Genomic DNA, 27639 nt, shown 5'->3' on the forward strand with positions numbered 1-27639 from the left:
TGACAGGTCTGATTTGATAACTGCAATTAGTATTATTTGTTCACTAATACCATTTTAAATAGAAAACAAGATTTGGGAGGGGACAAAGTCCATCTGACAGAGCTGAGAGAGTTTAGATTCCAACTTGCTTAATGTTTCTTAAAAGACATGGGTTTTCATCCTTAATGCAATTCTGTGTCCAAATTAATCTGCTCGGTATTTCCAAGTGTAGCAGCAAAAGATCTCTTGGAGTAGATGTGCACTGAACGGAGCAAAGGCCTTGGGAATCCTGTGAGCTCCCAGTTAATGGCTGGGAACAGGGAATGTGAAGTCCAGGCTCTGTCAGCCCCAGCCCTGAACACAAACCTCTCTGTTCTCTGTGTGTCTGAGAGAAACGGGAAGCAGATCCCAGGGACTCAGCCCAGTCTCCTATTCCTGACTTTAAATCAGGATTCAGAGTGTGATTGAGTCCCACCATTGCCCCGACCCCACCATTGCCCCGATCCCACCATTGCCCCGATCCCACCATTGCCCCAGTCCCATCCCTGCCCCAGTCCCATCCCTGCCCCAGTCCCATCCCTGCCCCAGTCCCATCCCTGCCCCGATCCCACCATTGCCCCAGTCCCATCCTTGCCCCAGTCCCATCCCTGCCCCAGTCCCATCCCTGCCCCAGTCCCATCCCTGCCCCGATCCCGTCCCTGCCCCAGTCCCATCCCTGCCCCAGTCCCATCCCTGCCCCAGTCCCATCCCTGCCCCGATCCCATCCCTGCCCCAGTCCCATCCTGCCCCGCTCCCATCCTGCCCCGGTGCCATCGTTCCCATCAGGGGGTGCTCTGAGCCCCAGTTTTGGTTGTGCCCTTTGGTGAAACAGAGCCCTGAGGAGCTGCTGTGTTATCAGGGACTTGTCCTCACCTTGCTCTTTAATTCCTTGCCTCTGTCCCTCTGTGCTGGTGCTGCCATTTTCTCCTCTGCTGCTTTACACTTCCACGTGTGTCAGAATTAATTTTGTCATCCAGCTCTGCCTTCTGTCCAGATTGAACCCTCTGGAATTGCTATTTAGACCTGTTTTTTAAAGCTACATCTCATTTCCTTTCTCTAAACTTCCAAAAAAGCATTTTAATCATATTTGGTATTGCAAATTCAATTATTTCTATCTGTGTAATTATCCTCTCGCTACCTAGAGTTCTAAAATAATTAAAAATGTTAATTGGAAGTATTAAATTAAAAATTAATAAGCAAGGTTGCCTCGTGGTTGGCTGCCCCTTGTCAGGTGATGCAGTGTGGGCTGGGGAAGCCTCGGGGTGGAGCTGATGTAATGAAAACTGATTTTTTTTGTGTGTAATGATCATTTTGTGATGTGATTGTGCTCCTCTAAGAGATGCAGACTGTGGCTTGTCTGAGGTGGTTGGAATCTAATGAGCCTGGATTAAATAAATGGCATTTCTGGGTTAGGAAGTCACGCCCTTGGCCACAAATAGCTCTTTTCCTTTAAAAATAAAAGCTTGCTTGAAATACTAGGAGTGTTTCTTTGCACCCATCAGACATGTGTGTAGTTATTTACACTCCTCAGATACCTTAGAGTTTAAAAAAGGAGAGAAAAGATCCCCAAACATACAGTTATATCTAACCCTCCCCTGATAACTACCTGTGTGTTGTAGTTGTTTTTGTTCTTGTGCTGTGAACCATTTCCATTTGTTTTTGTAAGCAGTGAACTGGAGAAAAATCCCCAAGTACCCCAAAGAGCAAAGAAATACAGCATAGAAACTAAAATGTATTGCTGCAGTAATCATGGCTGTCTGCTAAGTTTGATTATTACTTTATCTTGAATCCGTAAAGAAAAAAATGTCAGGCAGCCTTCGCTGGAATCAGAATTTATGGGAAAACAGAGAGTAGGGAAGGCACCATTGGATCCTTGGTTTGTAAAGAAGCAAAAGGGGATGGGATAAAATCCCTGTGGACACCCCACCTGGAAATCAGGAGGGAGGTGCTGCCTGGGGTGGAACAGGATGGGGATGGCACAGAAGGAATTTTAGGGTGAGTTGGGGATGGCAGTGCCAGGAGTGGGCGGAGGCCTGGATTTGGTATGGGGTGAGAAAGCTGAATTTAATCCGGGAGGGAGGAGGCTTCGGGGGCTGTGGGGGTGGGACTCCTTCCCCTTCCCTGCAGCTGGGATCTCTGGGGCTGTGGGGCTGTGCTGCCAGCCCTCACTGCCCTGCTGGTGTTTTTCTCTCTCCCAGATGTCCAGGAGAGCAGATTCTCCCCCTGCCTGCCCCTGCTGCTGAGCCCAGCCCGGGACGAGACGTTCCTGCAGGGATCCCAGATGGATTTCATTGCCCTGAGGTGGGCTGGGGTTCCTGGGGCTGGTTCTTTCCCTCAGTGGCTGGGATCTGCATTGGATAGTTGGATAATGGCAGTTTCTGGGCGCAGAAATGTGGGGGTTACACTGGTTTTGGGGTGTGTGGAGAGAAGGCACCTCTGGATTCTGCCTTCAGAAGAGTTGGAACAAGGGAAAAGCAGGACCAGGCTCTTCTGAGCTTGTCATGCTGAGGCACCCAGGGAAAATGGGAAAACGAGGGACTCCACCCTCTTCAACATCTCTGTAGCTTTCTTAGACTCTGGAATAAACGTAATGAGATTTTGGGGACAAAAATCAGAGTTTTGTATTTACAGGAGTGAAACATCCATGGACAGTGTTGTGGTTTGGGTGTGCTGGAGCAGTATGTGTGATTTAAAATACAAATTTGGGTTAAAATGCTTAAAGAAAGAGCTGTTTCAGTAAAAGGCTTTGTCACCTTCATTTCAAGGCTCTCCACTTGCATGTAGTAATATTTATTGGGATTTGAGGGTATGTTTAATATAAAAGAACTATTAATTAAGTGATCCCCAGTAGGAGTATCAGAACTTTATAGGAATTTGTTGTTTATCTGAGACCTGGCTGCTTTTTATATTTATTTATAAATATATTTATTATTTGAAAAATAACTGAGATAATGAACTGAAGTAGGTGATTTGCATTAATAAACCACAGGCAGGCTGAGATATGTGTAAGTACATACTGCATGTTTTGCTCAGCTGATTTTATTTATTTATTTAACTAATAACAGCCTGTCAGTAAAAAATATTTCAGCCCTAAGCAGGGTGAAAAATATTGCCATACTAAGCAGAAATTGATATTATTATAATATTATTTTTGAGCCTTTATTTTATAGATTTTTGGTATTTCTTTACATTCCTTCAGGTTTTGCCCCTTTAAGGGATGTATTTGTGTATTTATGTGCATTTATGTGAGTGTTGCTAACCCCCAGTTGTTACCTGAAGTTCTTTTGCCTCTGATTTAAACCAGAGATGTTGAAACAAAAGATATGATCAGAAATTCACCTGTCTTGCCCCTTCCAGAGGAATCCCGGATGTTTCTGGAGCATCCCTGGAGCGTTCGGAGCCTTCCCACGTCCATGGAAGTGCATCCCTGAGGGACCCAGCCCCTCGCAGAGAGCTCTGCGCTTCATCCCAGCACTGCCATCCCGTCGGACCCGCAGATCCCGGAGCTGCTTCCCAGAGCTCCCTGTCTGGGGAGCGCCTGGGCAGCGAGGAGGGGGCCGGGGGTGGGGGCACCGAGCAGGAGGCAGCGGTGCCCCGGAGCAGGGGGCATCCAGCACACCCCGCTCCAGAGCAGGTGCTGGGAAAGGGGCTGGAGCAGCCCTGGAGCACAGCTGGGAAGGATGGACTCTCCCCCCCTGGCAGTGATGGCCCAGCTGCTGGGTCTGAGCTTTCGGAGAAGGACAAGGAGTCCCCAGGGCAGGAGGAATCCTCGTCCTCGGGAAACTCCTCCTACACAACAGCGCTGACGAAATTCTCAGAGAGGAGTGAAGGGGGGATGCGGAAGGAAAAGGTAAAAGTGCTTGGGAGTGAGGCAGGAGTCCTGGAGAAGCAGGAAAAGGGAAAGAAGGTGCCTGAGCTCGATTTGCCAAACAATTTCTCCAATGGCTTGAGGAGAGGCCATTCTAAAAACTCAGGTGCTCAAGACGTTCTTTGTGCAGCGACTCTCGAGCCGGGCAAAGGAGCACTGGAGGAGCACGGAGTGGAGCTGGAAGGCTCTGAGGGCTCGAGGCTCAGGGCTGCTCCTGGGGAACTGCAGGGAGCTCTCCTGGATCATCAGCAGGAGCAGCCATCAGGGAGACTGGGGAGAGAGGAGCTTGTCCCTGCTGTGGCAGGCACCGGGGCCTGGGCACCCAGCCAGCCACAGGGGCCGGCCATGGACACAGCTCCGGGCACCGAGGGGTCCCCGGGGGGAGCAGGGCCTGCGGGAGGCAGGGATGAGCTGACTGGCTCGGACTTCTCCATCGAGAGCGGACACAAAGGCACGGAGATTTCCCCTTCCTTCAGCCTGGGGGGTGAGGGCTCGTTCTCCGTACACCTGCCTCATCCCAACTTCCAGTCCACTCCGGGGATATTCCTCAAGAAAGCTGGGAAGGCAGAAGGATGTGGAGTCCTGGTGATCCCTTCGGACCTTCAGGCCTCTTCTTTGTGTTCAAATGAAGAAACCTCAGGGAAGCCCCCTGTCCATACCCCTGGATCCCTTGGGAAGCAACATCGTCCCCAGAGTGCTCCGAAAGAAACCTGCGAACATTTCGAGTCCATGAAGCCGGAATCCCCCCACCCTGGCAGGATCCAGTCCTTCCCATCGCTGAGTTTCATGGAGAAGGTGGGAGCTTGGAACATGAGCCAGCCAGAGGAGGTTCCTGACGCCGTGAGCTCCGGTGTCCCAGCTGGGTTTCCTCCTGGAAGGAAAACCTCCAGTGCACTTGCCATGGCTCCAAGCAGTATTTTATCGGTACAGAAAAGTCTTAGAGATGCCCAGGACTGTGCTGCTCCTTCCTGCAGGGAGGCAGGTTCTCTGGGAAGTTTGCACTTCCCTCACACAGAGCCGCTGCCTGCCCCCCGTCTGAGCAGATCCCGGTCTGACAATGCCGTGAATGTTCGCAGCAGGAGCAGAGCCTGGGCTGGAGTTACCCCAGCAGCAAACTCTGCAGAGGCCCTGCAGCCTCCAGGAGAGAAGAGTCCTGCCTTGGGAGGGTCGGACAGCACCTCAGGAGGCTGCACGACACCAGAGGTTGTTCCTGGATCTCATGGTGAGGAAGTGGAAAGCACTGCAAGGCGAAGCTCAGCCCCAGCTGTGTTTGTGTCCAGTGTTGCTCAGCTCCCTAAAAAGGATGGAAGCTCCCCAGCTGATGAGCACAAGGATTGTGATGCTCAGGAAAATCAACCCCTCAGCCTAAATATTCCCACTGGACACAACATCATGGACAGCTTTGGAGCCATTTCCCTGGAGAGTCTGGATGTTCCTGTCAGCTCTGGGGAGCCTCAGGGGGCCCTGGGCTCTGCTCGGGGCTCCCTGCTGGTGCCCAAGCCCTGCCCCAGTGCAGAAGGGGACACTTCCATCCCTGCTGGAGCAGGGCTGGAGACTCCAAAGAAAGAAGAGTTTAATATTGAAGAAAGGATCCCAGTAAGTTTGGTTCTAATTTAAACTCTGGTTCCAGAGTTACCATTTCTTTTCCCATAGTTATCAGGTTTTTTCCCCAGAGTTATCCATTTCTTTTCCCATAGTTATCAATTTTTTTCCCTAGAGTTAACCATTTCTTTTCCCATAGTTATCATTTTTTTCCCCCAAGTTAACCATTTCTTTCCCCAGAGTTAACCATTTCTTTTCCCAGAGTTATCCATTTTTTTCAGTTACACTTTTTTTTCAGAGTTTTCCATTTGTTTGTCACTTTTCCATTTTTCCCCACTGCTCTTTTAGGAGAGGTTTTAATCATTACAGCCAAAATAAATGGTTTTACACAGGGCTGTGCTACAGTGAATTTCATCCATGATACTGGTTCAGCTTATCTTAAATAGAGGTGGGAAATATTAGTAATATTTAGTAACATTTGCTTTGGCCAAAGAAAGGGTTGGATATGGGAAAGGTGCCTTGTCTTTCCCAGGGACAGCTGAGTGTCAGGGGAGCAGAAGGAACAAGAAATGGGAGCTGGTGGCTCTTTCAGAAGATCAGGTTCTCATGATCCAGACGTGAGGTTCAGACTCAGGTGTTGAGTGAGGAGAGCTGAGCTCCACCCCCCAGCTCTGCAGGAGCAGCAAAGCCAACACAGCTCCTTGGAAATGAAATTCCTTTTTTCCCTATGAATTCTCATTTTGCTTGTTCACCTTGTTCCAGTTTCTGAGGCCTCAATTCTGAATTCTTGATGTGTTCCTCATAAAGGACCTTCAGAGCTTCTTCATCCCTTCCCTGCTTTCCATCCTGCCTGGCTAATCCAGATTTCCCCCTGTTTGGGGGGCTGGAGGCAGTGGAGAGCACTGGGCAGCCATGTGAAGTGCAGTAATAGCTGTTGGGGGGTAGAGCAAATAAGATGCAGATTTATGGTAATGACAAACATGTAATTATGCTCTGAGTAAGAGGCTGCTCCTCTCACAAGATGACTCCATAATCATCAGGTCTTTGGGAATGTGCTCTGGAAGCTCTTTTCATTCTGTTGTCTTTGCAAACCCGTGGGGAAACAAATATAAATGTTGTAGGGAGGGTGTTTAGATGAAATTCATGAGGCAGAGAGATGACTTCTGTTCCTGGCTATAATTACACATTCTCCAGCCTGGTTCTGAGGAATTCTGCTCCTGTAAGTCACTGGCAGGTAAAGGAGATCAGGTCACCTACCTGGCTGTTAATGTGTAAGTTTGTAATAAACCCACAGGAAATGGAGTTGGCTGTGATGTGTGAGGTAATTGATTTAATTTTCCTGGCTAGTTTAGGACATAGTGTGGACAAGTTGAAATTAATTTGCCCTACAGGTGATGAAGTCAAGGGAAATTCTGGCTGGTTTTTTCCTGCATGTAATAATGTCTGTATGTAAACCAGCTCTGACAAAAGTGCTCCCAGCTATTTGCCTTGAAGGCTTGAACAAACTTGTCCTAAAAAACGAGGAGCTTCCCTGCTGCTGGCTTGAATTCCCAAGTCTGCCAGTGTTTTCTGTGCAGCAGTTTTTTGGGGAGGGAGAAGGTGTTTAACCCAAACCTTTGTGTTCTCCTCCCAGCTGCAGTTCAGCAGCCTCCCCTGAAGAATCCGAATTCTCACTCCTGCAGTGTCCAGTGCTGGGGTGCAGGAGCTCTGCCAGCCCAGGACCCACGGCATTCTCCGAGTGTTTGTTCCTTGTTTTCCCAGGTCTACCTGCAGAACCTGGGCATCGAGCAGTCCCCTGGCACCATCCTGGCACCGTTCGTGCCCCAGCGGCCCCTCCGGGAGCTGGAGTTCTCCCCCGTGGAGCTCAGGACCCTGAAGGATCCCCTGGACAGGCTGGCCCGGGCCCCTCCACGGGCACAGGGTACGGGGAGGGGTTTGGGAGGCCTGGGGAGCACTGACCTCCCCCACCTGTGGGGTCAGGGGTGTTCGTGGGGGTTGAGCTTCTCCCATCTCCAATAGATTCTGGCATTGGGAAGTATCCAAAGCTCTGAAAAGCTGCCTCCAAGGGATCCAGGACTGTGGGGCAGCTGCCAGGCAGTGCAGGGACGCTGTGTCTTTATTCCCTTTATTTCTCTGTGTACAAGAGTCCTTCAGAAGGATGTGGTTTGTATCTTGAGATTGAAGAAATGGGACCAGACTTTTTCTTCCTGGGAGAGGAATAAGTCTTGGTTTCTTTTTCATTCTGGGATTTCTTGGTGTGACAAAAAGTTGTCAGTATTTTTATAACTGACCAGATCTGCTCCTAAATCCATCCACCCTTCATCATCATCAACCAAATCAGAGTGGCCTTACCAGGGCTGAGTCATTTCTGAGTGCTCAGGCAGGGTTAGGGTGGCTTCAGGGCCTTGCCCCATGTCATTAAAATGTGAAAATGTGCATGAAAACTCTTTCCAATGTGTCATTTCCTGAGAGTGTCCTGGTTTGGGATTTGCACCTGTGGGAAGGGCGAGTCTGAAGGCTCCTCACGAGTCCCTGTGTGACCCTTTCCATTCTGACCTCAGCCCCCTGCACTGGCCGGGTTCTCTGACCAGAAGGGGTTAAATGTTCTCTTGTTTTCTTTTATGATTTTTCCCTTCTTTGAGGGTTATGGGAGACCTGGCAACTTAAACCACTTGGCTTTTGGGACAGGGGAAGATTTGTCCTCAGTAGAACCATGGAGTCATTGAGGCTGGAAAAGCCCTCTGAGCCCATCCAGTCCAACCATCCCCAGCACTGCCAGGGCCACCCCTGCCCCATGTCCCCAGGTGCCACATCCACAGGGCTCTGAAATCCCTCCAGGGATGCCCTGGGCAGCTGTGCCAGGCCTGGACAGCCTTTCCATGGAGGAATTTTACTTCTGTAAATCAGGTGTTCATTTGGACATCCAAGCACCACTGGGTCATTTATCCAAGAGCGTTTATTTCAAATCCAGTCTAAGCAGCTGTTTAAAAGCAAGGAACTTCAGTTATCAGGGAAGGTTCTTCCCCCAGAGGGTGCTGGGCACTGCCCAGGCTCCCCAGGGAATGGGCACGGCCCCGAGGCTGCCAGAGCTCCAGGAGTGTTTGGACAGTGCTGCCGGGGGTGCCCAGGGTGGGGCTGTTGGGGGGTCTGGGCAGGGACAGGGGTGGGACTGGGTGATCCCATCCAACTCAAGATTCTCTATAGTTCTCTGATAAGTTTTGCATTTTCTTTGATGTTTAGCTGAAATACTCTTGAGATCTTTCAGGAGATAGTTCTTGTGGAGATCTTAGTTCAAGTCTCATTCTAAGAACAGCATCCTAAATATTTTTCAGGATTTGAATTCTTCCCTCCCTTTATGTGCCCTCTAGTACAAGTATTTGCTGATGCCTCTGTGTTCTGGAGCCTCCAAATTAATGAATGTTGTGTTCCTTTGTAGGTGAATTGCTGCCAGCCTTTGAGATGTCACACGTGAGCTTTGACTCCGACATCTCCACTCCGAGCGTGTCCATCCCCGTGGAGTCCGAGGCTGGCTCGGGTGCGCTGTCACCCCGGGAGCTCTGTCCCAGCTTCCCAGGGCTCTTTGGAGAGGCCCCAGTGAGCCAGGGCAGCGTGTCAGGGCCCCAGCTGGAAGTGGCTGCCCCAGGTCCCACAGCCCGGGGTGCAGAGCGTTCCACGGGATCTGCTGGAGCAGAGCCGGGCCCGCCCCGCTGCTCCTCGGGCAGGGAGAGTCCCCGGCTGGGTGGGACAAGTGCTCGGGATCCGCCTGCTGACCGTGGGCCCCAGAGCTCGGACAGCAGCCTGCAGGAGTGGGCTGCTGGAATTTTGTCTGGAGTCGAGAATAAAATGGAATCAGACAGAGGGTCGCAGATCCCCAGCGTGGGAAGTGAGAGCAGCAAGGGGCAGGAAGGGGATTCCCTGATGGGCTCTGGGGCCCTGCGGGAGCTCCGTGAGCTGCTGGCACAGGCAGAGGAGCTCGCTGCCAGCTGTGCTCATCCTGCTTCCCCCACAGCCTCCTGCAGAGAAACTGGGGAGTCTTCCCCAGTGCTGCTTAGGAAGGAGGATGATCCCAAAGATTCCGGGTTAGGGAAGGACTGGATCCCTCAGCTGCAGAAAAGACTGCCATGGGATGAGGCCACGACCCCGAGGGGTGTGCGGGGAGAGGGGCTGGGGATAAATGCTCTGGGTTCTGACCCCTTTCGTTTGGGATGGGGAAATCCTTTGGGTGTCGGTTTGCAGCGCAGTGGAGGGCTGAAGGGAATGGCCCAGGAGCCGAGGACAGGAAAATCCGTGGGGAGGTCGGAGCCCGAAGGGTGCAGCAGCGTGACCACAGACAGGAACCAGCCTGCCCGTGTGGGGCTGGCACAGAGCAGTGCCAGCAGCGACCTCAGCGCCGGGACAGCTCCGGAGCTGGGCAGTCCCCCTCCCCTGGAGCCCCTGGGCAGCATCCCCGCTGTCCTGGGCGGCTCCCGGAGCTCCTCGTCCCTGGCTGGGGTGGCTGGAAGGGCAGGAGGGACGCGAGGGAGCGACGACAGCAGCAGTGGGGATTCCCTCAGTGCCCGTGTCAGGAGCCTCCTGGGGAACCCTCCATGCTCTCAGCAGCCGGGCAGTGCCATGGGGGCATTCCAGAGCATCCTGCCTGCAGCTGGAGCTGCCAGGATCCAGGCAGGGAGCGGCAGCAGCAGCGGGGATTCCCTGGCTGCCCGAGTCCGGAGCCTCCTGAGGGCTGGGTCTCCTGGGATTGATGCCAGCCGGATCCTGAGGAGTGCAGAGGAGCAGGAGAGGAAGATCCGAGGTAAGGACACGTCTCAGGTGGGTTTATCATGCGCTGTGTCAGAGGGCACATCTGGGGTTAGGGGTGGGTGTAAGGGATGGGATGTGGAGGCCGGCAGGGCTGAGTCTGCTCCCTGCTTCAGAGGGGATTATTTGGTATTAGAATGAGAAGCTTTAATGGGACAGGGCTTAAATGTGGGATGCTTCACTGTAATCTTCTGTGCTGTGGTAGAATGGGGATGGAATTGAGCTTTTCCAGTCTGAAAACCTTTTCCTGACATCAGCGCAAGGAAGTATTTTGTCCACACAGGTATTATCAGGAATGTGGGAAGGAATTTTGTGAGTGAGCTCTGACTTGTGTCTGAGACTACAAGGATGACAGAACCAGGAAAGGGTCTTGGGTCCATCTCTCCAAATAAATTATTCAAAGAGCCATTTTACATCATATTCCTGGTCATTCCAGGAGCTCTGGAATTTGGTGTGGTCTTTGTTCTTTGGTTTCTTTTTTAGTCTTTGTTCTCTCAGTTGGGGTAACCAGAAATGCATGACTTTGATTTTAAGTTAAAAACTGTTCTCATTCATGAAATGGGAAAGGAAACCTCTCCTGGTTTGTGTTTTTGGCAGCCTGGGTGAAGCTGAAACTGGCCAGCCAGTCCCAGGAGTCTGGGCCAGACTGGGATGAGGAGACCCAGCAGAAGATTGAGAGAATAAAGGCAGAGCTGCTTCCAAAGACCAGGAACGCTGCACAAACCAAGGTACAAACCAACTCAGGTTGGGGGAAATGCTGCTGCACCTGCTCTTGGGGGGTTTTAGGGGTTTTTTATGGTTTTCCCAGGCAGTTTGGGGTGGTTTGGGTGTGGGGGGTGACACTCAGCTGCAGATGTCCCAGAGGAAGGGATGTGGGGGGAGAATTGGTGTTGCTGTGAGAACGTACCCACAGCTCCTGGTTCTGGATTGGCTGGAGGAATTCTTTTCACAAAATATTTGTGGAGGTGCTGATTGTGACTCGGAAACTCCTCCTGCTGTGGCAGGAGTTCAGTGTCTGTGGAATATCCTCAGGGCAGGAGGCAGGATCACTGTGCAGGTGAGGCTGCCAGGGGCAGTCGGGAAGCTGCTCACAGGGGGCTCCCACCAAGAGCTCGGGCAGCGTCCGTGGGAGAGGTGGGGGTGTCCGTGCTGGGCAGGGGCAGGGCTGAGGAGGTTCAGGATCCTGCAGCTCTGATTTCCTGGGAAAACTTGCCCTGGCATTGCTGTGGTTTGTGCATCTCCTTTGGAATGTTTCGAGTTGGTGTATAAAATCCCTGGGCTGCGCTTGGTGTAAGCAGGAGTGTGTTACCTTTGCTTTCTCTGCCAGTGTCCATTTTTGGCACTGCTCTGGTGTCCGGGGTGATTATGGCAGGATTTCTAGGGATGGTGTCAGACGAGTGTCCTGAGCTTTAGGAACAGCTTCCTTTTTATCTTTTTTCCTTGATTTTTTCCTGCTTTCTCCTGCAGCCTGCCTGCCTCCCGGGAAGAGCAGCAGGGGTTGGTTTGTTTGTTTTAATTAAAAGCCTTGCATTAGCAGGAGTGACAAACTGTGCTTTAGGAGTACTCTGTGTTTAGGGCTTCTTTGGGTCAGCAGTGCTGGGAAGAGACGCAGCAGCTCCCAGAACCCACCAGGCCAAACTTCCCAGGTATTCCTGGACTGGTGGAATTTCTGGGCAGCTGGGGGAAAAGAAAGTGACTATTTAATTAATATTTATTATATAAATAAATTATATAAATATTAATTAATATTTTAGAAATTCACATTTCTTAAAATTCAGATTTCTTAAAAAAGAGAACCAAAACACAAATGCAAAAGCAGAGGCCTTGAAGCTTTTTCCCCCCCCCAACTTTTAGATTTTGTTTGGTCACAGCTTTTTCCCTAAGATGAACTCTGTGCAGTGTGGAACTGAGGATTTTACCTTTCTGTGATTCAGTGTCAGCTGGGGATTGTTTTATCCACATTTAGAGAAAGAAGAAATTCACCATAATTTTGCAAACCCAGTTCCCAAGAAATCTCTTTAGTTCAACCACAGCACCTCGTGCTTTGATCTCGAAAATGGTTTTGCACTGCAGTGTTTTTAATTTGAGATAAAAAATGGTTTGAATTTGCAGAGTGAAGGTGACTGGGGCTTTTTTATTGTACTTAAGATAAATGTACTTTTCCCTCCAAGCCAAACACTGTCACTGAAAAACAGAGATTGTTCAAAACTACTGCACTGAAGAAACCACAGCCAGGCAAAATAATCTCCTGTAAATGTAATGGGAACTGTTGTGTGCAGCAAGTGTGGAAGTCTTAGAGCCAAAGTGCCAGGCATGGACTTAAAAAGAGCAGAACAAAGATTAGGAAAAGGCATTTTCCTTCTACGAAACTTTCACGACCGAGGAAGACAAACTGTTCCTGTCGCTCAATCCAGCAGGATCCTTGCTCAGTGCCTGTGGGGCAGGTTTGGGGTGGATGTTCTTTGGGAATGTTCAGACTCTCGTTTTCAGAGGTGACAGCTCGGGAAATTCAGGTGCCACTGTGGCATTTTATTGTTTGCCACAGGAACTGTGTGAAGTTTGTGGACAGAGGAGGGAGCAGGACACTGTGGGGAAGTTCTCTGGGATCTTTTACTTGGAAAGATTTTCCATCTTCTGAGGCAGTCGAGGGTCTCTGAGAGCTGTGTGTCACAGGCAGGGAAGAATCCTGTGGATTCCCCAGGTCTGGCTGAGCAGAGGGTCCAGGAGGGGCCTGGGGTGGGCACAGACAGGGGCTGCAAACGTGGCCTGGAGGGCTCGGCTGAAGAGGGGCTCAAATCCTGGGAATATTCAACATGAACAGGCTGGGAGAGCTGGGGGTGTTCCCCCGGAGAGGAGAAGGGTCTGGGGAGAACTTCAGCACATTCCAGGGCCTCAAGGGGCTCCAGGAGAGCTGCAGAGGGACTGGGGCCAAGGCCTGGAGGGACAGGAGGCAGGGAATGGCTTCCCAGTGGGAAAGGGGAGCTTGGGCTGGGATGTTGGGAAGGAATTGCTGGCTGGGAGGGTGGGCAGGGGCTGGGCTGGAATTACCAGAGCAGCTGGGGCTGCCCCTGGATCCCTGGCAGTGCCCAAGGCCAGGCTGGACACTGGGGCTTGGAGCAGCCTGGGACAGTGGAAGTTGCCCCAGCCCATGGCAGGTTTGGAGTTGCTGTTGGATGTAAATACAATTCCAGCATCCTAAACCCGAGGATTTTCCTCCTAAATTGAGGCCCCGATCCCCCCACCTGTATTTTATGGGTGCCAGGTGCTCCCTGTTCCCTTTCCTGTGAGTTCCTTCCCCCTTGGTGCAGTGTTTTCCTCCACTCCCTGCTGTACTTTTCCACTCCTTGAGCTTTCTCACTTCTCCAGGAAGTTCAGGGAGTTGTAGCTCTAAATTTGCACTGCAGGCTCCTGTGGATCATATGGCACAGGGAGCTTTTTTGGAAGGATGACACATAACAAGCACAATAAAACATGTGAAAGGCTTGGGAAGATGAGTTTATCACAACTTCTGTGCCTGCTCTCGCTGGTGGGAGTTGCTCTGGATTACTTCAGGCCGTTGAACTGGCACGTGGTGTGGGGAGGAGAAGTCTTGGGATCATCCCTGTGCTGGCACAGCTCTGCTCCCTGTCCCTGTGTTCTTCCACAGGCCCTCGCTGTCCCTCTTGGCTGTAGGAAATGCAGGAAGCCAAATAAACTGATTTGTTGCCTTAAAATCCATAAAGGAACAGAAAAGTGGGATAATGATGCAGGCCCTGCTGGAGTAGTTGCTCCCGTCATGACATCTGGGATGGGGAAAGGCTGGAACAGCTGTTGTGAAATACTTGTTTATGTGTTTGGTTTACACCAAGAATGTTTCCCACTGCTTTTTGTTGCCAAATTCCCAGTAGCTGATGGGGATTTAATCACTCAGGAACCAGTGCTGTGCTCCATTAATGGAATGCACTCTGCTGCTTCCACACACAGTTGCTCCAACCAGTAGGGAAAAATAAATGTAAGCTAGATTTTTGTGTCTTTTTTTCTCTAATGAAGCTTATCTGGCCCATCTCCATAGCAGCAGATTTATCTTGGATTTGCTCTCTGCACCTCAGTGGAAGTGCTGGAATTTTTGATTACACTTGAATTAATAAAATTATGTTGACGGTTGGAATCATTAAGGTTGGAAAAGACCTCCAAGATCATCAAGTCCAACCATCAAGCAGCACCACCATGGTCACCACTAAGGTGTCCTCAAGTGCCACCTCCACACATCATTTGAACCGTTCCAGGGATGGTGACGCCACCACTTCCCTGTTCCAATGCCTGGTAACCCTTTCCATGGAGATACTTTTCCCAAGGTCCTACCTAAACATCCTCTGGTGCAACGTGAGGCCGCTTCAGAAGTTCCCTCCACAGGAGGCTGGTGGCCTGCACCCCACACACAGGGACATGGGCATGGGAGGGTTGGCTCCTCATGGAATTGTGTCTTTGTCCTGGCCCTTTCCCATGTTCCCCAACCCCGATTCTGCCCCTGAGGCCAAACTCACCCGTGGGACAGAGCTGCAGTGATGGAAGAGGTGCTGCTCCCTGGCAGGGGTGTGCAGGGTGTTGGGGAGTTCTGGCAGGGATGGGAATAACTCTGGGATAACTCTGTTTGATCAGTGCAGATCCAGGTGAGGGAATCCCAGCTCAGGTGAGTGCTGCTCTTGGTGTGCTCCAGGGCAGCCCCTCCTGTGGGTTGTGACCAACACTGGCAGGGATAAATTGCTGGGAATGGTACCTTGGCACTTTAAAAGGATACATTTTAATTAGTTCCGTAACAGCTGAGTTCCCTCCCTTCCTGATGACAAATCCTTGGTTATTGACAGCTCTCTTCTTACTTGGAATTTTCCCTTCCAGGTGGGAAGTTCTCCACGTGACCTCTGTGAACTGTGCTCTGTTTTTCAGGATCCGTGGCTCCGTGGTTTGGAAGCAGCTTCTGAGTATCTGAGGAAGCAGGAACAGGACCCGGAGCATTTCCAGGCTCCCACATTTCCCAGGGACAGGCACAGACAGCTCTCCAGGGCTCAGGAGCTCTTCCAGTCCAGCTCCCGACCAGCAGTGCCGTTCCCTAGGGCTGATCCCTTGGATTGCTCCCTGCTGCAGGACATGGAGCTGAAGGCCTGGCATGGTGCTGAGCTGCAGGACATGGAACTGAAGGCCTGGCATGGTGCTGAGCTGCAGGACAAGCAGCTGAAGGCCTGGAATGGTGCTGAGGTGCAGGACATGGAGCTGAAGCCCTGGTGTGGTGCTGAGGTGCAGGACAAGCAGCTGAAGCCCTGGCGTGGTGCTGAGCTGCAGGACAAGCAGCTGAAGGCCTGGAATGGTGCTGAGGTGCAGGACAAGCAGCTGAAGCCCTGGCGTGGTGCTGAGCTGCAGGACAAGCAGCTGCAGCCCTGGCGTGGTGCTGAGCTGCAGGACAGGCAGCTGCAGCCCTGGCGTGGTGCTGAGGTGCAGGACAAGCAGCTGCAGCCCTGGCGTGGTGCTGAGGTGCAGGACAAGCAGCTGAAGGCCTGGAATGGTGCTGAGGTGCAGGACAAGCAGCTGCAGCCCTGGCGTGGTGCTGAGGTGCAGGACAAGCAGCTGCGGCCCTGGAATGGTGCTGAGGTGCAGGACAAGCAGCTGCAGCCCTGGCGTGGTGCTGAGCTGCAGGACATGGAGCTGCAGCCCTGGCGTGGTGCTGAGCTGCAGGACATGGAGCTGCAGCCCTGGCGTGGTGCTGAGCTGCGTGTGTGCAGCCGGCGCCCGGCCGCGGGGCGTCCCGGTGCCGTGGCAGAGCTCCGTGCCGCTCTGGAGTGGGGTCCCGGTGCAGGGAGCTCCGCAGCTGCCCCCGCTGCCCACCGGGAGCTGCCCCTGCCGGCTGCGGGGCTGCGGCAGGGCTGGGAGGAGCCGAGCGCTTCCCTCACCCTCTGCCCCCCGAGGCGGCCGCCGGCCCCGCTGGGAGCCCTGGCTCGCAGCCCCAGCCTGCCCAGGGATGGGCTGGAGGGGATCGTGCCTGCGGGGCCTCTCTCTGCCGGCGCTGGGGAGGAGAGGTGCGGCTCAGAGCCCTGGGAGAGGTCCCAGAGCTGTCCCCCCAGCCCCGCGCTGGCCAGCACGGGGGGTGACGGGGCTGGTGGTGCTGCAGAGCTTCCTCCTGTCTCTGCTGACAGTGCCAGAGCTAGAGCTTGCCAGGAAACGGCCTGTGCAGCCCAGGATCCTGGGAAAAGACAGACCCTGAGTGCAAAACACCTCGATTTTGTGACTGCAGAGGTGACTGAGGGGGACAGGCAGGGTGCCAGACCTGGGGGGCTCAATAGCAGCACAGGAGCCGGTCAGGAAATAAATCCATTGATTGAACCCCACTCTCCAAGCTCTTCCCAGCAGGAGAAGATCCCACCTGGCCACACCCAGCTCTGTGAGAGCTCGGAAGGCTCAGATGCAGCTGCACAAATGGGTTTGCTGAAGGGCCACGGTGAGGTGTTGGCAGAGGAGAGGAAAAGCCCTGGTGAGCCCCGTCCCGTTCCAAAGGAGGCTGCGAGGGAGCAGATGGGTCCTTCTCAGCCTTTACCTGCAGATGAGGCTTTATCCACCACGTCTGAGACTCCCCCATCCTCGGTGAGGAAATTCCTGTCTTGTGTCCACATCACCCTTTCCTCCAGGGTCAGGAACTCAGAGCTGCACAGCGCCGGGAATGCTGGAAATGGGATGAAAGTGTGGGACAAACCTCAAGGGAGGGCTCAAGCAGTAACTTTAAAAGCAGCTCCAGAAGCTTCAGTGGAAAGTGTTCTTGAATTCCCACCTGCTGAGGGTGTTCCAGAGGATCCCAGCTCAGCTGTGCCAGCGGCCTCAGCAGATCCCAGCCGGGTGTTTTCCTCCAGGCAGGAGCTGCTGCTGCAGGGCAGGGCCAGAGCCTGGCTCCGGGGAGACTCAGGGGCACCTGGGGCCACGGGGATCCCCAGCTCGACCCTTCCTGCAAAGCCTGGGAGGAGGACTTCTGATGCTGCCACTCAGATCACCACAGAAAGCCCTACAAAAACCACCTTCTCAGCAGAAGTCTGCGTTGATCCCCAGGAGGGTGGAAATGCTGCCCAGCAGCCGTCGCTGCCCAAAGCCCCTGAACCTCCCAGCGTCACAACTTCATCCCACAAGGAGATTCCCCCCTTCCCAAGGCAGCCTGGTGAGCAAATTCCTGTCTTATGTGTGTCTGTGGACCTGAATCTGTACAAGTTCAAGATATTGACAAGTATTAAAACCCAAACCCAGCTTTTTTGTGGATATAACACCCTTGAGATAATTTGGATATTTAGAGTTGCTCATTTGGGGGGAAACCCCAACCCTTAAACTTGTTTTTTTCAGCTTGGTGGGGAGGGATTTGTGTGGATGCAGTTGGGACTCAGTTCAGGTTTCTCTAGAATGGGTTTTACTGTGTCCAAGTGTGGTTGGAGAGTATTTTCTGGTGTTTGTTTGTAGATGATTTAATTTGCTTGGAGTTCAGTGAGAGCTGGATCTGATCACTGATTTACTCTCTAGTCAAGATAACACCAAAAAGTCAGAGGGAAATCTGCACATGGCTGCTTTTAATAGAATCAAACAGAAAACTGTGCAGGGTTTGGGATATCTGTCAGCAGAGGGGAGTGGATGTTCACAGGGGTTTCCCACCCCAGTGGTGTTTTGTGCCGGGGCTCTGTTGTTGCTTTTATTGACTTGAGGGACACATGGCTGCTCCTTTGAAATGATTCCTGAAACAGGGATCAGCTGGGAGCTCTGTGGGTACAGGAGATGTTTCTGTCAGTCAGTGTTTGCCACCCTGATCACAATTTTGGTATTAAATAGGTGAAGCTGTTTTTCCAGGTAAGTGACAGTAAGTTTCTGCCTTTGGATGGGGATTACAAAATTCAATTAATTGAATGTAACTAATGAAATAATAGTTGCAATTCATTTTCCTGAAGAATGGGATTTCTCAGGCTTCAGCAGCAGGAGCATCCTGAGCAGTGTGCCCAGGTCCTGCCTTGCTGCACTGGGGGTTTCCAGCCTGGCTCCTGCTCATGTTTCCCTTCCACCCCCAGCCCAGCCCTTGCTGCTGCCATACAAGCCCTCGGGCAGCTCTGGCATGTACTACGTGCCTTATCAGAAGCCAGGAGCCACCGTGTCCCCAGGGGAGTCAGAGGCCAGCGGAGACAGCTCTCGCTCAGGTACGACATCCTCATCCCGTGGGGAATTGGATATTCTGGGTTGGCTTCTCTGGAATCCGTGGCTGTGAGCCCAGGTGGACGGTTCAGAGCAGGCTCTGCTCTCCAGCTCTGCACTGGGAGGGGGGTTCTTGCTCCCTTCTGGCAGTGGGAAGGAGCAAAGCTCGGTGTTCTACAGCCTGGTCATCCCCCACTTCCCTCTGGGCATTCCCGCTCCCTTGGGATCCTTTCAGACCTCTGCCACTTCTCCTGTAAAGGATGAGGCACTGGGCATTGCAGGTTTCATCTGCAGGTTGGTTTCACTCAGAGCTTTTTAACATCCAGAGCTACCAGTAGACAAAACTCATGTCAGAGATGCCCAATTCCGGAATTCCAGCAGGGGAGACCAAGGGATCAGGCTGCTCCAGCAGTGCCAGAAGTGCCCAGGTCAGTCATTGCACCACAAATAGTGCTGGGCATGGTTTAGGTGTTCCTGCTCTTGACCTTTTTCAAGTTTATCTGGGGAAACATTTCCAAAATGAGAGAAACAAATGTGACACAAATCTGTTGTTTTGCAGCTATGACGATGCCATATATAAAAATTCACTATGCAAATGGAGCAGCACAAGGTTCTAGGAAAATGTACAGCAGGATGAAAAAATACATTTTGTTTTTCCCAGTCGCTGCTGCAGTCAGGGCTCAGCTCAGGAGCAGCTGAGGGAATTGAGTGCAGGAAATCCACGGGATGTAACCAGGTGGGATTGGCAGGGATGAGAAATCAGTGGGAAGAGTTTTTTAGGTTTCTAACACTGAGACAGGGATAGGATCATGGAATCATGGAATGGTTTGGGTAGGAAGGGACCCTAAAGATCATCTCATTCCACCCCTGCCATGGCAGGGACACCTTCCCCTGTCCCAGGCTGCTCCAAGCCCCAATGTCCAGCCTGGCCTTGGGCATTGCCAGGGCTCCCGATTGTTGGTTCATTGTGGCATTTCCGTACCTGCTTCTCCTGTTGCCTGATTTACTCCTCCTTCTCTCTCTGGGCAGGGTCAGAGGATGCTCCTCCCCCAGGGCTCCTGGCCCGAGTGCTGACTTTGAGGGATGGTCCTCCTCCAGGCAGAGCAGCTGCCCAGCAGAGAGGGGTGAGCCACAGTCACAGGGCCAGGCCTAAGCTGGCCTGGGCTGAGGAGCAGAGGATGCCACTGGAATGCTCGTCAGGTAATTAGAATGTGGTTTTAATTTTGTTATTATTTGTGTGTTTTTGTACATGTGAAAGAAATCAGAGCAAAAGATTGACATTTCAGGATCCATGGTTCCTGTGACATCGCTGACAGTCTGCCTGAAGATGCTAAATTTGACTCTGTTTTCTCTTCCTCACCTTTCTGCTTCTCCCTGACTGATGAAATACAGGTTTCCCTGAGAGGCTGTGGACTCTGCATCCCTGGCAGTGTCCAAGGCCAGGCTGGATGGGGCCTGGAGCCCCCTGAGACACTGGAAGGTGTCCCTGCCCATGGCAGGGGTGGCACTGGATGGGCTTTAAGGTCCCTCCAACCCCAGCCATTCCCTGATTCCATGAAATACTTGGCCATCAGTGCCTGCTGGTGTTCCAGCGTCTCCAGGGCTGCCGGAGCCCATGTGGGATTGTCAGGAATTCCCTGTGGCTGCAGCCAGCTGGGATTCTCTGAGCTGGGCTGGGGCTGGCCCTGCCCACGGATACTCTGCTGTCCTATGATGTCACATCAAGGCCCTCTGTCCCCGGGGTGTCCCCTGACCTTCAGCCTGACCTGGCTGGCGGAGCCTGCCCAGGGAGGAGGGTCGGGATTTGCTCCTGCAGTGGCCACTCCAGGCTTTGTGTGCCGCAGGGGGATCAGGCTGAGCTCCCTGCTGCCTTTGGCTCTGGCTCTCGTGGCAGCAGCTGAGGTTCATCCTCATGGACACCGGTTTGTCCAACACAAATACTGACTGGGAGTGGCTGAGGAGCTCCCTGGGTGTTCATTCCTGGGCACAGGGAATGGTGAGCAGAGAATTCCTGCGTGGCTGCCATCTCTCCCTAAGGCAGCTGGTGGTTCCTCAGGAAGTTGTCCTGATGTGTTGATAGGGATTGCATCTGGTTATTTTCATTTCTCACTGCAGGTGGGTTTTTTTTCTTTGAAGTTTTTCCTCTCAGAATGGAGAGATTTTGGTGTTTCCAGAAGACAGTTTTTATTTGCAGAGGAAAATTGCGATGATTATGTAAGGCTGCAACATCAGTAACCTGGATAAAAAAGAGAGGGGAACAGAGGTGTTAATATAAAATTATCTCCTAATATTTTTTTATAGCTGTGACGGTCTAAAGGCCCAGGTGAGAAAAGAACTTAAGGAGAAAGAGTCTTTTGTGAAGGCAGCTAGTGCAGCTGGAACTTTAAAGAAGCTTTCGGAAGAAAGACTTGCATGTCTTAAATCTTCCCTGACTTCTTCAACTGTATTTTTAGATGATCTAATAAAAGATTACCTCTACCCACAGAGCTTGTCTAGAGCTTAAAATTATGCAAATTATGTATTTTTTAAAAAAAAGTTTCTCTATACAAACTTATTTTTATTTTTTGCCTGTTTACATTCCTTCCATTTCTTGGTAACTTTCTAAAAAGCCAGGAATAGCAAAGTTCTGCCTGGCATTCCCAAGCCTGATCTCATTTGTCAGGAGGATGTGGAGGAAGCCTCTTACACAAGTTTATAAACATTGCCCTTGTATGGGAAGAAAAATTCCTGCGCTTCCAGAGTTAGCGAGGCTGGGCCTGGCTACACCATCCCTGATCTCTGTGTTCCACCAAAGCCCCGTGCTGGGAAGGGAAGAGATCCAATCATCCCGGCCTTTATCCAAAGAGCACAAGACAAAGCACATTTCTAAATGTTGTATTTTTTAATATGGAGTTATTATTCATATTATTAAATATGAAGTTATATTTAAAATGCCTTTAAGGTGTCCAAGGCCAGGTTGGACAGGCCCTGCAGCACCCTGGGACAGTGGAAGGTGTCCCTGTCCATGGCACTGAGTGGGCTTTAAGGTCCCTTCCCACCCAACCCACAGCATGACTCTAAATAAAGGCTCAGTTCAGTGTTGGTCAGGGCAATTCCCTGAGGTGGAATTGGATTCCTCCCCAGATTCATTGGATATAATATTCTCTTGGATTCCATGTTGCAAATGATAGAAAATACACTTCATATGCCTTTAATTTAACACTCAAACTGCATTTCCGAGTTCACTGCGTTTTGGGAATGAGCTCAGCAACCCTGCTTTGAATCCTTTGCTGTGCTTTGGAAGTTTTAGGATGAGAATCCTCCACTTTAAGATAAGAAACAAAACATTCAAGTGTTTTCTTCTCTTGCAGAACTCACGGATCGTTCCAAGACTGTCAAACCCTCCCAGTCCGTGCCCGGATCCAGCCAGCTCTCCCTGCCCCGCCCGATGCCCACGAGCAGCAGCTGCTGCCTGGATTCCAGGGACTTCTGCAGGGATGCTCCTGGAGCTGGACACGCTCCCCCCTCCTCAGGGACTGCCCTGGCCAGAGCACAGCAGCACCAGTGGGGTTCCTGTGTCCCCCTCGGGAGAGGAGGGGAGCGGGAATTCTTTGCTCTCACTGCAGAGGCCGATGAGAGTAGGAACGAGGATCTGGGTGCCAGGGCATCATCCCTTGGGAAGGAGGCAGCTGGGATGGAGCTGCACCAGGAAGCAGCTGGAAGTGATCCTTTGCCATGTGCCCAAACAACTGTCCTCGAGGAGAACGTGGGGAAAGCACCACAGCAGAGAAGCCACTCCAGGGGCAGCTTGGATGAGCTCTGGGTGAAGTTCTTGGAGCGCCAGAGCAGACACCAGCAGCAGGATTTCGGGAATAACGGCGAGCTGTCCCTTGTGGAGCGCCTGGATCGGCTGGCCAGGGTCCTGCAGAATCCCATCAGGCACACCCTGGCACTGGCACCAGCTGGGGAGAAGGTTCCTGAGGAAAAAGTGCAGGGAAGGGAACAGACAGAAACTCGGCTGGCAGGAAAAGCCGGGTCTGGGAGCAGCGTGGAGCCGAAGGGAGCACGAGCAGGAGAGCGGCCACGTGAGATCCACGGCAGAAACAGCCTGGAGGGGCCCGCGGAGAGGAGGATCCACCACCTGAACAGGATTCTGGAAGAGCAGCAGTACCTGGAAGCTCCCAGTGACACCTCCTCAGAGACGAGGCTGAGCGGAGACCCCAGCAGCTGCAGCACCTCGGGCTGGGACACGGGGACCCAGGCGGGGCTGGACAGCCCCGAGGGCAGCAGCTCCATGTCCACGTCCACCATCGACACGGCCAGGCTGCTCCGGGCCTTCGGGCAGCACAGGCTCAGGCTGGCCCCGAGGCTGGCCCCAAAGCTGGCCCCGAGGCTGGCCCAGCTCTACTGTGCCATCAGCCACCAGAAGAGCCGCTCCGAGGATGGGAGCAGCGGAGCAGGGGCTGCGGGATGTCCCCAGGGCGCTGCTGAGGGGCTCGGGAAGAGGCAGCAGAGCCAGGTAAGTGCTCGCTGAGCCCAAAGGGCAGCTCTGAATAATCCCCAGGAGCTTCCCCAGTGCTGGACAGGCTCTGTGAGCTGGGAATCATTGAAAACCTCCAGGGATGTTTATAGGGGAGGCTTCTGCCTTCCCCCTGAGCAGCCCCAGCCAACGTCTGCCCCTCCAGGAGCCAGGGCAGCACCCAGAGAGGATAAAACACCCGCTGTGCTTTCTGTCCCTTTGCTCCTTGTCTTTGTTTCCCTTGGGAAGCAAATCCTGCTGTTCCTGGATACCTGCAGGCTCTGGCTTTGGCAGTGCCCAACATGAGGTTGTAAATTTGATGCAAATTCGTGCCTGAAAATCCCTGGGCAAGGATCAGTACAATTCCTGTTGGAATTTTCCTGCTGTTTGTCTTGTAAATGGGGGATTGTTTTGTCTGGCTGGCTGTGAGCGTCTTCAGCTTCTGTGTTGAGCAGTTCAGGCTTCTTCGAAGAGCTGAGAATTCCAGGTGAGAGCTCTGCAGGTGAGTGCAGCTGCTTGAAAGTGGAGGGAATAATTCCTTCAGGTGAATTCGCCCTTTGGAGGAGAAATGGAAATGTCCTTAAAGAGGGACTTAGCGTGGATTTGGTGATTTTAGTCAGGAATTGCAGAGTTTGGGGGTCTGTAATACGCAGGAATGCTGAAAAGTACAGAACAAGTGAGGAATATTGAACTTTTTCTTTCATTTTTTTGTATTTCCAGAAGAAAGTGGAACTGGCATCAGTGCTACCAGGTTTAATAGAAATTAGCTATTTTATTTCATAGGAACAACTCGCAAGTCTGTGTGTCAAATAAGCCAGTGAATTATGAAATAATGAAAATAACTAAATAAATCTGCGGGAGAAATGATCTTTTTGAAGGTGAAGAATGGTTTAAAAATATTTAATATTTTTATTTATAACATTTATTTAAAGGTAAAATAAAGCTGCCCTGAACTTTGCAGTATGAGGATTATTGATCAGAACACTGGCATTAGGATCCAGCATTTCTGGCATGGTTGTAGAATTTAGATGATTTTATTCCACATTCCATCCACAAGATTAATTTTTCAGGGTCTATTGAACCTTAAACCCAAATCTGGTTTTTTTACCTGTTGAAATCACCTGTGAGATGACAAATGGAATTAATGCTTAGGGGAATAAACCCATTAAAGGCTCATTGGACCCCCATGGCTTTAGAAACATATCTTTTTTATCTGGTGATGAAATATTCTTTTAAAAAATCCATCTGAAGGCACACATGAGCCCCCTCAAATAAGGAGTGAGAGAAAATAGATGACAAAATAGCAAATTTTACTTAAAATTCCAGTTTTGATCATTTCTGGGTGGTTTAGCTGAGGAAAAGTCAAGACTTAATTGTATTTTTAGTGCAAATGTCTGTGGTTCAGAGGCAGATCCTCATTCCGAGCAGGAGCCCAGCTCCCAGAGAGATTCCTGCCCCAGTCCTTCTGGGAGTGCTGCATTTTGGAGCTCAGGTTTCTGACAGCCCATTGTCAGCTCTGCTTCCAGAAACTTGGTTGCAGCTTTTTGTATTTATAGCTCCCAGAGCCATCCCAGGAGGTTTTTCTCCCTCCCAGTTTGTGCTCTCTCCCAGTCCCTCCCGGAGCTGCCATCTGGCAGCAGGTGCAGAGCTAAGGTTGGAGAACAGGGAATGTTCTCATCCAAGCAGGAATGTTCCTGGCACTGCTCAGGACTGAATGGCTGCTGGTGCTGCACGTGCATGGGAAGGGGATATTTTGGGGTTGTTCTCCCTGATTTTACACATTTCTGCCGAGCACGTAATTCAAATTCACACATTCACAATTCAAATGTTCCCATGTTCTATTATCTGAAAGAAAATCCGTATCCCTGCATCTGTGCAGTGCCTCTCCTGGAGCTGGGATAGTTACAGGAAATTAAAAAAACCAGCTTTGTAAGAGTCAAAATTGCCTCCTTTCAGTATTGAACTGAAATTCTGCTTAGGGGTGACAGAACTCCAGTCAAAGGGAATGAAGAGGCCTCTGCGTTTCCATCGTGGCTGGTGTTGGGGTTACTCACAGGACACCAATTAGTTTACTACAGGTTGCTAATTGCTGTGGGCAGGGGGGAGATGCAGTTCCAGAATTAGAGCTGGAGCTCAGGGGAGCTGCAGGGGCTGTCAGGGCCTGGCTGCTGGGCTGGGAGCCTGGAAGTGCTGCTGGGTCGTGGGTGCTGACAAAGCCCCAGCCCCTGTGTTCCACAGAGCCCAGCCTTGGGACAGGATTCTGCTGTTTAATGGCTTGGTTAATTGAAATTAGCGTTCGATCTCCAGGCTGGGCTGTGTCCAGCCCTGCAGCTTTCACACCTGGCTTGGTGTAAATGAAGGTGTGAGGCTCCTCTTGTGCCTCAGCCCTGCTCCTTCTGTGCCCTCCTGTTTCATGGATTCATTGGGTTTCATTTTTCCCACCTGGAGGACTCTGGTGAGGATCACAGGGTGAAAGGATTGTGCCTCCCCACCCTCCCAGGGAACAATTCCTTCCCAGTATCCCATCCAGCCCTGCCCTCTGGCACTGGGAAGCCATTCCCTGCCTCCTGTCCCTCCAGGCCTTGGCCCCAGTCCCTCTGCAGCTCTCCTGGAGCCCCTTTAGGCCCTGCAAGGGGCTCACAGCTCTCCCTGGCTCCTTCCCTTCTCCAGGGGAGCATTCCCAAATGAGTTGGAGGATGCCCAGTGCTGTCCAGAATCTGATCCCAGCAAGCTCTTCCCCACAGTAAAAAAGTGCTTTTCCTACAAAACCGGGCTGCTGGAAGTGCCCTGGAGCACAGGGATGGAGCCAGGGCTGGTTTTTGTGAGGGCAGGGAGACAGATCAGCCTGGGATCAGCATTAATAACAACAGAACCAAGGTGCAACAAGACAAAAGCAGTGACTTCTTTCTGTTTAAGACCTGTTTTTGCTCATTTTGGTTGGAATTTCAGGAATTTCTGTTCTCTTGCCTGTTTTTGTAGAGCACCATCCCCTTTTCCTCGGATTCCACCTGTGCCAGCAGCAATTCCTGGGGGCCGAGCTCTGCTCTCAGCAACAAGCGACGGACACGGATGCTGAACAAAGGGATCCAGGCAGGTGGGTCCCGGAATTGCAGACTCTCCTGGATTCCTCCTGCCTTTCCTCCTGTCTTTGGAGCCCATTCTCCCGAGTCTGGGTGTTTCTGCTGAGGGGTCTGTACAGGCAGCACCCTCCAAATTCACTTCAGATGCTGTCAGAGAAGGATGATGTGATCAGTGAACATGAGCTGTTTATTTGGCATTTTGGGGCTGCTCTAATAACCAGTTTTGTCACTTGTAGATGTGTTAACCTCAGCTTCTGATCCATTCCAATAGCAAAGGTGAACTGCCTTTTTTTATCTATTGTTTTCTCCTGAGACATCTGTTCCTCCCAGAATGGATTTTGTGGGCATATGCTATTTCAGAAGGCAACTGCAGTGTTCCGTGTTCTTCCTGGGAATATTTTGGGTGTTAAATTCTATTTCAATCCCGAGCTGCTCCTGGCCTGGTGCAGTTCTGCAGTTGGGTTTTTTCTGGTGGTAATTAACAGTTTCTTCACTGCATTCATTTCCACGCCAACTCCCCATCATCACATTGAGTAACAGCCTTGGTTTATTCATCAGATACAGCAATTATTTATTTATTACTGCTTGTGTGCAAGTGGACTGAAGCAGGGAAGGATTTTCGTAGGGCAGAGTTAGTTCCAGTTTGATTCCCACCCCCATGTAAATGTATATTTTGCTTGGGATGTTTGGTTTTCACCACTCTCATTTCACTCAGGTTATCACACAGTAACAGTCCCGAGCCACTGGAAGCTCTCCTTGGTTTGGGGATGTGGGAATATAAAAGGTTTTGACTTTTGAAGGCTGAAATGAGTTGAGATGAGGGTCATTCCCTGCCCTGGCACACGTGGATGAGATGTCCCTGCTCCCTTTCCATTCCAGGAGACCTGGAGATCGTGAGCAGTGCCACCAGGAAGAACACCCGGGATGTTGGGGTGACCTTCCCCACTCCCAGGTCCAGCCAGCAGCTGCAGGAGCCCCCGGGGCTGTGGCAGGGTGGCCGTGGAGGGGCAGCAGGAGCCTGGCACCAGCTCCGGGTGGTGCTCCCCGTGGACAGAAGGACAAAGAGGAACAGGCTGCACTTCCAGCAAGGTCAGCACCCGGCGGGCTGTGGGCAGGGCTGGGGACAGCCGGGCCTGTCCTGCCACAGTCACTCCTGCTGGGATTCACCGAGATGTCAGCCAGAACCACTGCCAGGGGATTATTGTGGTGCTGAGTGTGATGGCACTGTCAGTCCTGGAGTGGCTGGACAGGCAGGAACGGCAGTCCCTAGGGAGGAGTAAACAGGTGAGGAAGGAGAACACGGGAATCACTTAATGTTCGTTTCTGACACACAAAACGTTCTATTAAACTCTCAGTGCTGGTCACCAACTTGTCCTTAATGTCTCACACCCTGAGGCTTCCCAGAAGATTTTTCCAGAGTACTTGAGTGAAAACTGGGAAGAACTCGACTCTGAGAGTTGCATTTTTAGGCTGCTGGTGGAGCCTCCTGACATTTTAATTTCTTTTTTTTTGTCTCTCTTAAATTCCTGCTGCTCTTCACAACATCACAATTAAGTGTTTAAAAATATTTCCCTTACTCATCACTGTTGTTGTTGTGGGGATTGATGGTGCTCTCTCATAAGGGTTTAATATAGAAAATTCAGAGTGTCTGCTCA

The 27639-nt window shown here is 51.6% G+C and overlaps 1 protein-coding gene across 1 annotated transcript in view; it reads left to right on the top strand.

Moving 5' to 3' along the window:
- ALMS1 (ALMS1 centrosome and basal body associated protein) overlaps positions 1 to 27639 on the top strand; it is a 49076-nt gene that overhangs the window by 13467 nt on the left and 7970 nt on the right. Inside the window, exons 4-15 of the mRNA XM_082282023.1 lie at positions 2217 to 2319; positions 3376 to 5482; positions 7190 to 7349; positions 8865 to 10220; positions 10823 to 10953; positions 15149 to 17396; positions 18286 to 18411; positions 18733 to 18834; positions 19436 to 19606; positions 21757 to 22904; positions 25884 to 25998; positions 26864 to 27073. Coding sequence (XP_082138149.1) covers positions 2217 to 2319; positions 3376 to 5482; positions 7190 to 7349; positions 8865 to 10220; positions 10823 to 10953; positions 15149 to 17396; positions 18286 to 18411; positions 18733 to 18834; positions 19436 to 19606; positions 21757 to 22904; positions 25884 to 25998; positions 26864 to 27073 — 7977 coding nt within the window. The remainder of the gene's footprint in view (positions 1 to 2216; positions 2320 to 3375; positions 5483 to 7189; positions 7350 to 8864; positions 10221 to 10822; positions 10954 to 15148; positions 17397 to 18285; positions 18412 to 18732; positions 18835 to 19435; positions 19607 to 21756; positions 22905 to 25883; positions 25999 to 26863; positions 27074 to 27639) is intronic.

This window comes from Coloeus monedula (assembly GCF_965178545.1).
Source record: "Coloeus monedula genome assembly, chromosome: 5".
NCBI classification, from domain to species: Eukaryota; Metazoa; Chordata; class Aves; order Passeriformes; family Corvidae; genus Coloeus; species Coloeus monedula.